General features: G+C 43.3%; 1 protein-coding gene across 1 annotated transcript in view; it reads left to right on the top strand.

The window, feature by feature from the left end:
• The window catches only part of LOC124787216 (KAT8 regulatory NSL complex subunit 1), a 265,281-nt gene that overhangs the window by 126,203 nt on the left and 122,659 nt on the right, over positions 1–16,419 (top strand). The window contains exon 3 of the mRNA XM_047254326.1: positions 13,107–13,229. Coding sequence (XP_047110282.1) covers positions 13,107–13,229 — 123 coding nt within the window. The remainder of the gene's footprint in view (positions 1–13,106; positions 13,230–16,419) is intronic.

Here is a 16,419-nt window from a genome sequence, read left to right on the forward strand (position 1 = left end):
ACACTGGACTTGCATTCGGGAGGACGACGGCTCAAATTCGCCTCCTGCCATCCTGATTTAAGTTTTCCGTGATTCCCCTAAACCGCTTCAGGCAAATGCCGGGATGGTTCCTTTGAAAGGGCACGGCCGACTTCCTTCCCTAATCCGAAGGGACCGATGACCTCGCTGTTTGGTCCCCTCCCCCAAACCAACCAACCAACTTGGAGAGAACCATTGCATTCCACCTGTCACAAAAGCATTCACATCCTAAAAATTTCGGAGCACCACGAGCAACGGAGCGAAGGCACATACACCATAGTCACATTATTGAGTGTATCAGGAAAAGAAGTCTCGTTAACGATGCAAACCACCATGTATGTCGAAACATTTTCTGGAAAGCTGGAGCCTGTAACTGATGCTGGATCGAGGCGTGTATTTGAATTGCATCGTGTCTACTTGTGATATCTCTTAGCTGTACGATGAGAGCCGGACACTTCTGTTATCAGTGAGTATAATTTTTCTACTGCCGGTAAAAGTATACGTCACAGAGTTGACATAATGCCGTGCACTTCGCAGAATTACTTGTAATGAACACGTTAGTATTACGATTTCATCAACAAACAACTTATCGTAGAGGAAGTGGTACAAATATGGAATACCATTTTGTTTTTCGTTCATAAATTTGTCAGTATTTTACATTAAGCAAACAAAATATCTGTAGCATATATTTCAGGATATATGGAATACTCCACTCGTTTCAAGTTTGTTAAAGTTAAAAACAAACGAATAATGGAAAATCTAATAATTCATTGTCAAAGAAAACGCTATAAAAATAACTCCATAAAAACACACCAAATATACCTTTTTTCAGTTGTTAACTTCCTTACGCCAAGTAATTTCACTTGCGGAAGTCATGCGTATTCCTCTACCGTAATGTGCACATTCAGGGTGCGCCCGTATTTGGCACGTTAGACGCATTACCCATTCTTTCCTTCCCTCGTTCTGCGAATATTTACCTGAGCAGACGAGACAATTGCCATCGTCAAAAGTGGGTGTCACTGTTGTCCAGAACTTTAGTCTCACAATAAAAGACACCATCCTCAAAATCAGAGATTCTTGGTTCCTGGGATTTGGTCGCCTCTGCTTCTTTGTCTCCAGTTTATTTGTTGCTGTCCTCGATACTTCAAGAGATGGCATCAAGGTTAGGACTGCTGAAGGACCTGCTTTCCTTTCCATTATTCACGGCACCTTCCGTATTTGTGCAGTGGGTGAGATTTGTCAAGGTGTAATTTCAGATGTGGCGGCAGATGTTCCTCCCTCTACTTCAACTTTAGCCTTCCCACTTTCAGAAGCCACAGCTGCTGCAGCAAACGGCTCATTGACTGGATGATTCGGTAAATCCTTAATTATTCCTTCATTACTGGCAATGAAGTCTGCATCCGTAAAAATATGATGGTTTAACGTGTATTCATTGCCGGCAATGAAGTCTGCATCCGTAAAAATGATGATTTAACGGGTATATCCTGTCACCCTAAATGTGTTGACTGCTATCGCCCCTGTCTGGCACTGAGGTAGACCTTGTCATTCAGTTCGGCGATATACAAATTTGTTACTGGACATTCATTATTCGTCATCCATACGCGTACCAGCTCAGAATAATAGGTATTCAAAGGACTCGTGAAAGTTCTGTCCAGCGGTTACATCTTGTAGGAGGCAGACACAAGGTTTGACATGGTTTCGCGTGCGAGATTTAAAATATCCAGATTTCCTCTCTAACACGTTTAATTGTTATTTCATAGCAGACTCATTCCACTGCTTTCGAGCTAGGGAAGTCATTTCTGAAGTAATTCCTATAAGTAAAACAGGTTGTGAAAGTACAGCAGTAATGTGGAACACTAGTGTAAAAATGCGGAATTCCATATTGTGCCAGCCATCTTGAAATTCAGAAACGCAAATAAAATCCAAACTTAAATTTAAATAGGCGAGAAACACGTAATTTTGCTTCTCAATGCCCAACGGAAATTTGCAACGCTTTGAGAGACGTGTGTGGGGACAGTCTAGTGGGTCGTAGGTGGAAGGCCATCAACTGCAACAGACTAAATCTCTCAGGTTACTGTTAATGGCATTCAGAGAGACGATAGACGAAAAACATATGAGGAAATAGCATATGCGGCCAGAATGTCTTACCCCTTCTCTGACGAATTCAGTAAATTGAAGTAACATGCTTGCTGCTGGTGTCCTCATTTTGCACTATAATACAAGACCGCATATTGCCCTACTATTGAGAGAAACGCACGACAAATATGGATGGGAAATAATCATCCACCCACCATACAGTCCCGATTGAGCCCGCCCTATTTTGTTTCTCAGATTTAAGGAACTACTCCTACGGAAACTTTTTGATACAATTGACGAAACTTGTAGTGACGTGATTGTAGTATTCAGACACCTGAACAATGGAACTACCTATTCGGAATACAGAAGTTGCCGAGTGTTGGGTAAATGTCATAAGCAGGAATGGAGACTTATGTTGAAGGCTTGTAAAGGTATTTTATAAAGTAAATTATTTTTTCTGTTATATCTTGCAGCGTGCAGAACAGAAGAAATGATCCTGATATTTGTTTTCAGTAATTCAGTTGTATTTCACCAAAAATAACGCAACAACAAAAAAAGATTATATATGAACACAGTCTGAAGACGTGTCTGTAGACGCCCCAGACAGCAGTGGGATTCAAACCTGACTGTCGCCCTCCATACGGCCCGACGACCAGGAGTGGTGATCTGGGGTGCCATTTCGTTTCGTAGCAGGACTCCTTTGGTTGTCATTCGTGGCACCCTTACAGCATAGCGGTACGTAGAGTATCTTCTACGCCCCGTTTTGTTGCCCTTCATGGCAAGCCATCCTGGTCCTACATTTCAGCACACGCTGATAGTTTCTACTGCTTGTCTTTGTGCGTGCCAAACCCTACCTTGGTCAGGAAGATCGCCAGAGCTCTTAACGATTGAGAACGTTTGGAGCATTATGGGCAGTGCCATCAACCATTAGGGCCCGAGGTGGAGCAACGCGTTATCGATTTGTTCAGTTTGTGAAGCTCTTTCACTTGAATAAATCATTCAGTTTTTCAGAAATTTGCAATAATTTGTTTGTTTGTACATGTACATCACATCCACAGATTTCTATCCCATTCGGATAATTCATTTGTCGTGCGTCGTTTTTTTATTATTATTGTTATTTTATTTGAGTTTATAAGGCCTCAGATTTTGTCATCTTACAAAATAATTAGCCATTGCATCCTGTATTTGTTTTTTGCACATTTTTCTTCTTCCAAGCAAGTTTGTGGCAGACTCTAAACCATTCTCAGTAAATGCGTCCTATTGTTTGTGACGTTCAGAACACGATATGTTTTCTAACTACATCAGTAACGTAATAGTATTTCGCATCCATTGATCGCCGGAACACACGCAATTTGTTCGACAACGTGTGAACAAATACAGTTATTGAAAGTTTCATGAATGAAACTGTTAATGTAGACAAGAATAATTGACGTATAGAGTATATAGCTAACTATGCCACTGGATGCGCGGTTGCCTATCGCTTGGTTTTACAATGAAAATAACTCAGTTACCTTCAAATATAACTGAGGTCATAAACCACATACTAAAGAGAAATACGATCTGCAATTCCACACAGCATGCGACCATAGCATCGAGTGTGGCACGTCGTAACTCATCGCGGCCACTTACGTATTCGGGACTGGAAAGATATAACTGTCCTTTCAGTGTTAAAAAACAATTACTATATGTTTGGTGTACGATTCGTACGCAGCGGAATGGGACCTAAAATGCACCAGATGTAAACTGGCCGGTGGCTACATTTTGAACTACGAGGGCTGTTCAATAAAGAATGATCGAAAATTTTTTGACAACATACCCTTTCTCATCCTCATAATTTTGATGGTCCTTCTCAAAGTAGTCTCCCATTAACGCTACGCACTTGTCCGAGCGTTTCTGCCAGTCTTCAGATACATGCTGGAAACCATTTTTTGAGAGGTCCTTCAAAATCGCCACCGTAGCCTTCACCACTGCGTCTGATGATTGATAATGCCTCCCGCGAAGGTGTTTCTTCATGTTAGGGAATAGAATAAGGAGGGTGAGGGATGCACTTTACGTTGATTTTTGTAAGACATTCAGCAGCAACATTGCCAATATGCGGCCGCGCATTATCGTGGTGCAGCATCCAGCCTGCTTCATGGAAATGTGATCTTTTGCGACTGATATGGATTTGCAATGTTTTCAGGACATCCATGTAGTATTGTCCAGTTACCGATGTGTGTGCAGGTACAACATGCCGCTAAACTATTCCATGAATATCAAAGAATGAGATGACCATAACTTTCCCAGCAGAGGCAACCACTTTTGGTTGGTTGGTTGGTTGGTTTGGGGAAGGAGACCAGACAGCGTGGTCATCGGTCTCATCGGATTAGCGAAGGATGGGGAAGGAAGTCGGCCGTGCCCTTTCAGAGGAACCATCCCGGCATTTGCCTGGAGCGATTTAGGGAAATCACGGAAAACCTAAATCAGGATGGCCGGACGCGGGATTAAACCGTCGTCCTCCCGAATGCGAGTCCAGTGTCAACCACTTTTGCTTTTTTGGAGGTAGGTGATGGAGATTTCCACACTGAGCATTGCTGTTTGCTCTCAGGATCAAAATGATGTAGCAAAGCTTCATCAACCGTGATTAAATTTGAAAGAAACTCCGGATCTTCCTCTAACATCAACTTGAGCTGCATGCAGATCTGCACGCGAATGTCCTTTTGTTCAGGAATCAGCGGTCTTGGAACCCATCGCGCACAAACACGTGTCATGTGTAATTTTTCTGTCACCAACGTGTGGATGGCACCCAATGAAATGTTCAGTATTTCAGAAAGTGATCTTAACCCTGTGGTGCATGAATTTCACTGCAGTAGACAGCTGTTAATGGTCAAGTCTGTGGCGTTTTCAATCAGTCATGAGGCTGCAAGTGCATGCAGGACACAACACCAGTAGGGAGTGCGCACTGCAGTGAACGGTGTACATTTGCAGCCTCAGGCCTGATTGAAAATGTGATGGACGCTATGCGCCACATGGTTAAGGTAATTCGTCGATCCTCTCTCACAATGACAGCAGCAGTGTTGGTTTTCTTCCGTAAGAGCACTATCTGGAGCACCGAGTCCACCTTCCTTTGAAATTGATTGTCTCCCCTCTTTGAACATTTTAAACCACCTTCGAGTTGTGCTGTTGGAAAGAACAGACTCTCTCCATAGGCCTCATGTAACATTGTACAGGGCTATTACAAATGATTGAAGCGATTTCATAAATTCGCTGTAGCTCCATTCATTGACATATGGTCACGACACACTACAGATACGTAGAAAAACTCATAAAGTTTTGTTCGGCTGAAGCCGCACTTCAGGTTTCTGCCGCCAGAGCGCTCGAGAGCGCAGTGAGACAAAATGGCGACAGGAGCCGAGAAAGCGTATGTCGTGCTTGAAATGCACTCACATCAGTCAGTCATAACAGTGCAACGACACTTCAGGACGAAGTTCAACAAAGATCCACCAACTGCTAACTCCATTCGGCGATGGTATGCGCAGTTTAAAGCTTCTGGATGCCTCTGTAAGGGGAAATCAACGGGTCGACCTGCAGTGAGCGAAGAAACGGTTGAACGCGTGCGGGCAAGTTTCACGCGTATCCCGCGGAAGTCGACGAATAAAGCAAGCAGGGAGCTAAACGTACTACAGCCGACGGTTTGGAAAATCTTACGGAAAAGGCTAAAGCAGAAGCATTTCTTAAACACGAGATTGGAAAATCGATGGATCGGTCGTGGTGGAGATCATGATCAACAATTCATGTCATGGCCTCCACGCTCTCCCGACTTAACCCCATGCGATTTCTTTCTGTGGGGTTATGTGGAAGATTCAGTGTTTAAACCTCCTCTACCAAGAAACGTGCCAGAACTGCGAGCACGCATCAACGATGCTTTCGAACTCATTGATGGGGACATGCTGCGCCGGGTGTGGGAGGAACTTGATTATCGGCTTGATGTCTGCCGAATCACTAAAGGAGCACATACCGAACATTTGTGAATGCCTAAAAAAACTTTTTTGAGTTTTTGTATGTGTGTGCAAAGCATTGTGAAAATATCTCAAATAATAAAGTTATTGTAGAGCTGTGAAATCGCTTCAATGATTTGTAATAGGCTTCAGCTGAAGATTAGTTGAGACGAAAGCAGAATTTCAAAGCCGCATATTGTTTCTCGCTTGTTACCTCCATTGCAGCAGTAGGCGATAATATGTCTGATCTTGCCTGCCTCTCACAGGCGGGAACAAGGAGTCCCAACAATCAAACTACTCCGGCGTGTTTGTTGCACATTAAGCTAACAGAATATCATAAGATTAAATTTTAGCGCGAGAAACTATGACCGTAAATTTTTCAATATTTATTGAACAGACCTCGTACAAACTTTTTAAATATATGTGGCATGCTTACTTTATTTCTAAATATCACACTAACAATAAGCAATACCGAAAAGAGACAGTTCATTATCAAGCTTAGATTTCCAAATAGAAGCGTAAGAATCCAATTTTTACTTCTTACAGTTCGTCAGTACCGAATGAGAAACATAGCATGTAGAGAACATGCACAATCCCAAAATAGTGGCTCTTAATTTTTAACGCGAAAAGTAAAAGTTTCACTGAAAAACTAACTACAGAGACGTGTGCAGCATCTCTTTATTTAATAAAACATCTCCCAGATTTTCTCGGCGTGACTGTTTAATTTTATGCGCAATATTTCGATGACCCAGCCGTCTCCTTAAGTGCCGCACGCTGTTACTTGTACACGCTGCCTGGACTCTAACCAGACTTGAAGAAAATGGTTGGATCGGTCTTCGAAATAATGTGCATAAAATGGAGCGAACTCGGAGGAACACCCAGAAGCTCACTATTGATTAACAAAAGACAGAATACCTTCATCGTGTGAAGAAGACATGGTACCACGTTACTTGCACTAGCGTAGTCACACGCATACTATACTGCCATGTATCTGGTACGTCACATGTCACGCCACGTCGTTGGGCGCCCATTCGAAGATAGTGGGCGCGTCAACGTTTGGATATGCAGGGTAGTAAAAACAATTTGTAAGGATTTTGAAGGATGGCTATGCTGAGAAATAACTGTTAAGAAAAAAAAATCAGTAGGTTGCGCTGCTTCCGAGTTATTAGCGTTGAAGTTGGCCAATCAGGCCGTTGGGCGCGAAAATTCAAGCGCCCTGTCAGAGGCGGTGTCACCAAGCGTGTTATTCGTTTTGTTGCCTAAAACCGAACAAGAGAGCGATACAAAAATTGGAAATAGGACGGTGGTAAAAATCGAATTCGATCCAGGGGCTGAGCAGTCTTGCGCGCTAACATCGACGCCATGAGAACAACTGACACTAATTGTGTGTCGCGGGCCGCTACACTTTGCGCGCGCAATGGCCTAATTAGATAACTCCATGCTAATTAACGCGGAAATGGCGCAATGTGTTGAACTTTTTCGTGACTTTTGTTTCTCAGCACAACATAGCCGACCGCGTAGCTTCTGTATACTTTCCTTCGATTCATTGCAACATTCCACATTATGGTTGGGGTAGCAGAGATTACGCTGCCTGTGCAACTCTTCGAATCTCGTGCGTGTCAATGAACATTTGTCAGTGGTGGTTTCTTTCGAATAGAGATACTCTCACTATATCCTTGAATGTCTCATGCTACGTGCGTGCACTGTTTGGCTCGATGTAAAGAGCTGATAGCGCGTCTGCTTATTCGGAGCACCATTATCAAACTGGTGGCCGGTGCAAAGTTCACGACTCGATGCGCCGTGGCGATAGGCGCTCTCCTCTCTCTCTCTCTCTCCGTCTCTCTCTCTCTCTCTCTCTCCCTCTCCCTCTCCCCCTCTCCCTCTCCCCCCCCCGCCCCAATCCCTCATCCCTTCCTCCTTTCACTCCCCCCCCCCTCCTGTATCAACACACAGGAACGACGCGGCACAATTAAAGTTCACAAACCCGCCAAAAAAAGGTACCTCAGCTTTTCTAAAATAGTTCCTAACGCGGATAACAAGCCGCAGCCCTACGGTTCAGGTAGAAGTAGCTTAAATGCGAATTTGGAGCGGCACTTAGGATAAAAAGCTATCATTTTCTGGAAATCCTCAAGAAGTGTCGAAGTGATTCGTGAATGTGTGCACTGAATTATTTACGATAAAGACGTTTCTCAAATTGTAATTAATGTCATGGAACGCGACGCTCTTTCATTAAATTGCTTTCAGCAAAAGATTCTCACAGTTATCAGAACTTTTGAAAGGTGAAATGATAAATTTAAGATGTATTTGGAAGGAGAAATAAGGGTTTTAAATTAGCTAAAAGAGTGAAAATTTTTATCTGATCTGTGGCCTTATTTCCGCACGCCTGTTTCTTTTTACAAAAACAATGAAAGATCCCTTTTCTTGATAAAAATCATTTTATTGTTTCTCAAAATATTCGCCTATAAAATACATGCACTTTTATATCCGTTCGAACCAATTCTGGAAACATTTTTCCATTCTGATGCTGGTACCTCAAAAGCAAGGTTTTGCAAGGGTCCAACAAGTTCTTGAGGTGATGAAAATTGCCGTCCATGTATATTTGTTTGTCTGATGGAGGGGAATGAAAAGAATTCCTATGGCGATAAATCAGATCAATAATGGCAATAAGGTTTTGGTCTGATTGAGCTGCTGGCATTGTCATAAATGCTGCGACATTTTTTAATCTTCTTCCTCAATTTATTGTAATGATAAACGATCGGTTTCGCGCAAGGTCTTCGCAAACGGACCACTGTAGTTGGTGTCTCTTCATCGTGGGATACCCAAACAATTGGTTGATGCTGTGCTTATTAACTCATACGAATACATCAAACTTCAGTCTCCCTTTACAATGATGTATATGTACACTCCTGGAAAGGGAAAAAAGAACACATTGACACCGGTGTGCCAGACCCACCATACTTGCTCCGGACACTGCGAGAGGGCTGTACAAGCAATGATCACACGCACGGCACAGCGGACACACCAGGAACCGCGGTGTTGGCCGTCGAATGGCGCTAGCTGCGCAGCATTTGTGCACCGCCGCCGTCAGTGTCAGCCAGTTTTCAGTGGCATACGGAGCTCCATCGCAGTCTTTAACACTGGTAGCATGCCGCGACAGCGTGGACGTGAACCGTATGTGCAGTTGACGGACTTTGAGCGAGGGCGTATAGTGGGCATGCGGGAGGCCGGGTGGACGTACCGCCGAATTGCTCAACACGTGGGGCGTGAGGTCTCCACAGTACATCGATGTTGTTGCCAGTGGCCGGCGGAAGGTGCACGTGCCCGTCGACCTGGGACCGGACCGCAGCGACGCACGGATGCACGCCAAGACCGTAGGATCCTACGCAGTGCCGTAGGGGACCGCACCGCCACTTCCCAGCAAATTAGGGACACTGTTGCTCCTGGGGTATCGGCGAGGACCATTCGCAACCGTCTCCATGAAGCTGGGCTACGGTCCCGCACACCGTTAGGCCGTCTTCCGCTCACGCCCCAACATCGTGCAGCCCGCCTCCAGTGGTGTCGCGACAGGCGTGAATGGAGGGACGAATGGAGACTTGTGTCTTCAGCGATGAGAGTCGCTTCTGCCTTGGTGCCAATGATGGTCGTATGCGTGTTTGGCGCCGTGCAGGTGAGCGCCACAATCAGGACTGCATACGACCGAGGCACACAGGGCCAACACCCGGCATCATGGTGTGGGGAGCGATCTCCTACACTGGCCGTACACCACTGGTGATCGTCGAGGGGACACTGAATAGTGCACGGTACATCCAAACAGTCATCGAACCCATCGTTCTACCATTCCTAGACCGGCAAGGGAACTTGCTGTTCCAACAGGACAATGCACGTCCGCATGTATCCCGTGCCACCCAACGTGCTGTAGAAGGTGTAAGTCAACTACCCTGGCCAGCAAGATCTCCGGATCTGCCCCCCCATTGAGCATGTTTGGGACTGGATGAAGCGTCGTCTCACGCGGTCTGCACGTCCAGCACGAACGCTGGTCCAACTGAGGCGCCAGGTGGAAATGGCATGGCAAGCCGTTCCACAGGACTACATCCAGCACCTCTACGATCGTCTCCATGGGAGAATAGCAGCCTGCATTGCTGCGAAAGGTGGATATACACTGTACTAGTGCCGACATTGTGCATGCTCTGTTGCCTGTGTCTATGTGCCTGTGGTTCTGTCAGTGTGATCATGTGATGTATCTGACCCCAGGAATGTGTCAATAAAGTTTCCCCTTCCTGTGACAATGAATTCACGGTGTTCGTATTTCAATTTCCAGGAGTGTATATGGATTTAACATTTCCACGGTCGAATATTTCCTTACACAAATTGACACTACTTTGTTTATGAACTTCGGTCGAATCGTGCGACATCTCGGTGTTATTTTTCACAGTTTAATGTTCATCAAGAATCGAATATACTGCAATCTTCCATATGCATAAGGTTGTTTCTACCTCACGGTAAGTCTCAGGTCGAACCTCTTTTGTCATGTTGCGCACTTCTACGATGTGTCTTGGATCAGCTACCGATTATACTGTATCTTTTCAAAATTCTTCGTTGATGGAAACATGCATGACGAAATTCTGTAACAGTTCTGAACAGTATTTTCTAAATATAACTACTATTAGTGCAATCGAAGCTGACACTCGACGAGGAGGCTGATGGAAGCGAACGGAAATCGGAAAATGCCTATACGATTGCTCCCATCTGTCATCACGACGATTGTCAGTTTGGATTGCGCGAACGAAGCGCTTCGAGGTCTTCTTGTGTACATTCACGTGACATTTCAATTTTTTCCCAAAATTTTCTTTAATTGGTCACTGTAAACAAACTACTTGGCAAACTTTTGAACTGCCGTGGTTTTAATAATAACAACAAATTTTCAAACCGTAGTAATGTCACATCTCAGTAGCGCCATGTAGCGGTCGTTGAAAGAAAAGGGAAACAGTGAACCTTACATTCATACGAATACCATCTCGAACGTGGTGGATTTTACGTTAACTGATAATGATTTACTTGACACATCGATTAAATAAGATAAAAGCGCTATTACTGAGTCAGTATTACGCGTAAGAACTACCTGTTTTAAGTTAGTAGTTACGCAATGACCCGTTTTTTCAACACTCAAAGTACTATTCCAAGGTGAAAGTAGCTTCGGCTTTAAATAGATTAGTAGTCAACTCTTCGTGCTAGAGACTGGTTGCAAATTGAGCTGAAAAGAGGGCGGGTTAGTAGCTAATTGGTTAAGTTAGCCATTCATTTACCAGAGCAAAATACATATTCAAAATCAGTAATACTGTCTTTTTTGTTCCTTATTTAGCCCTCATTGTTATTTGGGAGACCTTGGGGGTGTCTTCCCCGGTGTTTTGTGCGGTAGGCCATCTTTGAGGTACAGTCACGTAGACCTGTCTGCTCCAGGAAAAAGGGACTGGTGACTTACAGTTTGGTCCCTTTAATCAGACAGACAGTTATCCAAAACACACACACACACACACACACACACACACACACACACACACACACACACACGCACGTTTCGTGCACAGCACTAGCTAACCACTGCTGGATCCTTTAGCAGAAGTCGCGATGTCGCGATTCGGCTTCATATTCTCAGTTATCGTCATCACAGAGATCGTCCTATAGTAGATAGGCTCCATACGACATTGTTTGAGGCGGAACTTTTTGCATAGAGCAAATCATCGTTTGCAGCTGGCCCTATACAGGCAGAGGCATAAATACTATAATTTGAAATGAAGTAGTTTGCAATAGTTACCGTACAAACCTGACATACTGAAGGTCGTGGGTTCGAATTTAATTATGGCTATTTGTAATTCTGTATCATAATGACAATTGTTGTTTTTAGTTAATTGGTTAAATGTAATTTTTTTTTTACTTTTAATGTTTCTTCGCATCATTTTCATCACCGTATTGACTTTATTTGGTCTTATTTTTGTACCCGTCTTTCGTTTTTCATTTGTAATCATCTTGTCTCGCCTACAACCTGTAACAGAGTGCTGACCAGGACTGCTCATTGGTTGCTATCGCACCAGCTCGTGAAGCCAATGAAGCTGTTAGTGCTGGAACTGATAGTTTTCTGCCTTGAGTTTGCTGGGAGAAGTCAGCTTTAATCTCCGTGAACAAAACAGCGTGATTAATACTTCTGCCGCAGGTTACTGACCGCCTTTTCCCTGATACATTGCACAGTATGCGGTTTGGTTAAGTTAGGACACGAGAGTAAGTCCAAAGCTTTTAAGACGTCGTCTGCCGCAGTTCAGTCGTTGGTCACTTAAAATCAGTTATGGGCAGAGCATTTCACGTTCCCGCCGTACCTGACGGCAGCTGCTTCCAACATTGCACCGCGTCACATGAACAGCACTTCCGAAGTGACCCACTTTTAACCGAACGGCAGCCCATGTGGCAACACTGTAGTGGCAAATGACTGGTGTCAACTATAAAGTAATTTTAATGGGACTATAGTAAAAGTGGTTTGTTGTTGCCTTCCTTCAGTCCGTGAATGGTACCTTACTTACACTGTTTGGTCTAGGTTAATGTAGTATGTGCGTTTGTGTAATGTAATGTTGGCGTTTGTGCTGTTCCGGATAGCTGCGAAGAAAAGGAAGAAGATTATCGTGATAATGAGGTATATCTCACAGTCCACTTTTCGTCTTTAAGTGACGGATAACACGAGACTGCGCTGGCTCCGGAGCGAAACTCACTACATTGATGACCGATTGTGAGCGGTAGGCAGCTTCCGTTCCTCCCATTTCCGGTCAGATGATACAAATGGAATCTTATCACGTTGTAGGCCGCTGAGATATTTAGCGACCTCGACCACAGAAAAGGACGGTTAAGATATAAAAGAATTGCTCGGCAATTAGAAAGAAATCTGTGTTGTAACAGTACTGTCTTTAAAATAAGAACATTATATAAGATGATTGAAGAGTTTATTTTGTGTGTGTATAGATTTGATAGCAGCTGCAAACTCTGTTGTTTCAGAGAGAAACGCGCGGCTTGGCGCTGGGCGCAACATCGCGCGAGGATAGCCAGTCGGTGGACATGGCTGCAGGCGCAGATCTCTGACCTGGAGTACCGCATCCGCCAGCACAATGACATCCACAGGTAGGCGTGCTCTCCTCTTCAACCTTCTATGCTTCTGCGCTTATTTGTGAGTACTATGGAAGACGCCATTCCAGTCCTACAGTACTCTAATAAATAGGTATTTTCATTTCTTAAAAGGAAGTCATTTTCTTTCGTTGGCTATTCTATGATTTCATTATTTAGAAGTTAGTTAATTTTACCCACCTACGCATAATTAAGCACGTAACAAAAGATATTGTATGTTTGCAGCATGTTATATTCCATACATAAGTGTCTTGTGTATGTGGGGAAGGGGGGGGGGGGGAGGCAAATATGACGATGTCCCTAATAAAGAACTTCGCACAACCATAGTATGTACTAGCTCAACTACCACAGATTTGAAGTCCATATGTAAAATGGAAAAAGTGCAGTCCATATGCCGGTTTTGTTACTGTGTCAGCATACGTTACACACTAAAATAAGTAGAAACACACTTTGACTTATTAAAATCAAATTGGGTGCAATCGACACATTTACCAGTAACCCGCCATATTGTAGCTTGAGTATGCCCAATCAGGAGAAATTAGATAACTGATAAATAATGAAATAGTGTTTATTTAAAAATAAAAGAGCCTACACAGGAAAATGATTTCATTAAAGTAAACATCTAGTCTCTATTACATTACTTACGGAAATATGCATCTCAGTTTCATATTTGCAGATGCAGCTTAGTAATGTCTTCACCTGGATGAGAAATGTTAAATGATATTTAATTACTGAAGTTCTATAAGTAATTTTTGGGAAATTACAGTATTTATAACATAGCAGGTTGATCCTTAAAGCAGAGAAATTACCTCGAGTTCTCAAGCTTGTGTTTTCCTTAGGCCAGACTAGATTGTGACACTTCGACGGAGCTTCATTGTAATCACGATTGTATTACATACAAATGCCGCAAAACACACAAACCAACTTCACCGATTAATACCAACACTAAAATTCACGTTGGGAGTCGAGTCGGATTTCTCTGGCTTATTGTAGATTCCCATAACATGGAGAGTGGATTCGGCTAGTTCAAGTTAATCAAGTATGGAATTATTGTAAACATTGTAGTTAGTGGTGGGAAACGCATTGCCGATATTTTAGTTGGACGGGTAACCTGTGGACACCTGTTTACGACTGTCTCCAAAGTCCAAGGAAATTGCAAGAGGTAGACTATTTTCCTCACTCCTGTAAATGTTCGTTCAGTATTAGTTGAAAGATGTTAATTTCTAACTTTACGCCAAGAAGTTATGAGAGACAGTAAAATGTCATTTGGAGAAGGATGGGACACGAAATATGTCGTTCTCCATGTGGAAACGTCCTGCGACTAGCTATGGCGATGTAGGAAAGCCGCAGTCGTCCTCCCGAAAAAGACATCTGCCTAAATCTCTGCGTTACCTCGCTCGGTTGACTTCAGTACTAATGCTCGTTTTTCACCATGAATCTGATTTGCTGTAAGCACAGCTCACGTAAGCGGTATTAAAAATCTCTCTGAGCGCATATGTTAGCTGGACTCGAGGCAGGGTGAGATATTAACATCATGTCTGTTTCGGATCAGTGGTGGAGAGACTTCTTAGTCCAAAATCAGGTAAATATTTTCAGTTCCCACTGGGAGACACTAGCATTTCGCCACAGTGGAATGACACACGAAAGTCCTAAAGCGAAAGAAGTGCCTCGGACGTGACCGGAGTCAAGTTATCTGCTTCAGTGCAGTGCTACTCAAATAATCCGTAGTTGATGTGAGGAATAGCGCATTGTTCTTAAGGTAAGGTTTACGCAAGTCGTTTCTCATTCTCCAGAGCTAAATTCGGTGAGATGTCACAGTGGCTGAGACACAGTTAATCATGAGGGGTGGACCTCAAATCTCGTCGCGTTATCCTTACTTATTTTTGCTGCTGTCTGTGCACTAACTTAAGGCGAAGAGAAGGAATTGATGGTACCATCTTTAAAACTAATAAAGATCTTTCCTCATTTTTGCCAGTCCGGGTATTATCTCGATGTCGTAAAATAAAAGGTGGTCTTCCATTCCTCTGTATCTTTATAAAGCTACTTTGCCGATTACACGACAGTAATGCAGGTTAGGTTCTGCAGTATCTCAAATGATTTGCGTTTCCTGCCTGTTACTTCAGCGATCAATGTGTGAGTGATCTACGTCTATATACATACTCAGCAAACCACTGTGAATCGCATGGCGTAGGGTACTTAGCATATTAAGCCACACGGAGCAAAATTCGCCGTGTAAGGCCGTGGAACACATGAGAGCTTTTTGCTTAAAGTCAGTTTCATCCTCTCAAATGGTTGTCGCAGAACTGTTTACACTAGGGCGATTTTACGCTGATATTTACAGTCTGGTAGTTCCTGCGAGAACTTCGTGTAAGTGTCTTGTCTTGGGAGAGCTGATGTCGGAAAAGTTTGCACACAGCAGGGTGAAGTTTCGTGCGTGAAGGAAGAGCCTCGGGATACAGCGACACTAGTAATCGTTGTAGTGGCAAAGTAAATACTTACATGGCCGTGTTGCTGTTGGATGAGAGAGCGGATGCGGCAGCGGAATAATTTTGGGGCACGAAAGAATCACGTTGTAGAGCTTGTGATGAGAAAAAGAGAATAATATAGAAATTTTGCAAGAATGACACTGATGAAGATACAAGAAATACTCTTCATAATTGGACCAAAAATTGCCAATCCAGATACTATTATGCTTAAATCAATTAGTGTGAAAAATAGACTGCCCTTGACACTAATATTTCTAGCATCAGCTGTTTATTCTCTTTAATATTTGGTACAGTAGCAATTACGACGCAATGACACGACCAAATTTCATCGTTATACCCATAGACGTTCAAAAGCCAAATAGGGCGGATATCTGATAAATGAAGGATTTCCGGACATGTTATTTTAGCGTTTTTCCTTGTATTGACTTACGGATCAACTCGTACATTCCTGGAGGTCTGTTCTTCAACACCCAATAAACGTAATGACATAAACAATATGTATACCAAGTCATACAAAATTGTAGATACAGCTGTATTGCATGAAATTTTGACAGTTCCAAAACGATTACTTTCAAACATAACTTCAGTCATAGCTTTGGCCTTTTCACCTACAAACTAGTTAACTTCGTTCTTAGTCCACTGCCTGGCAGTATTTTCATTACTATTTTTGCCGACACATCGCTGCCATTCACCAACACTGC

This window comes from Schistocerca piceifrons, chromosome 1, assembly GCF_021461385.2.
Source record: "Schistocerca piceifrons isolate TAMUIC-IGC-003096 chromosome 1, iqSchPice1.1, whole genome shotgun sequence".
Classification (NCBI taxonomy): Eukaryota; Metazoa; Arthropoda; class Insecta; order Orthoptera; family Acrididae; genus Schistocerca; species Schistocerca piceifrons.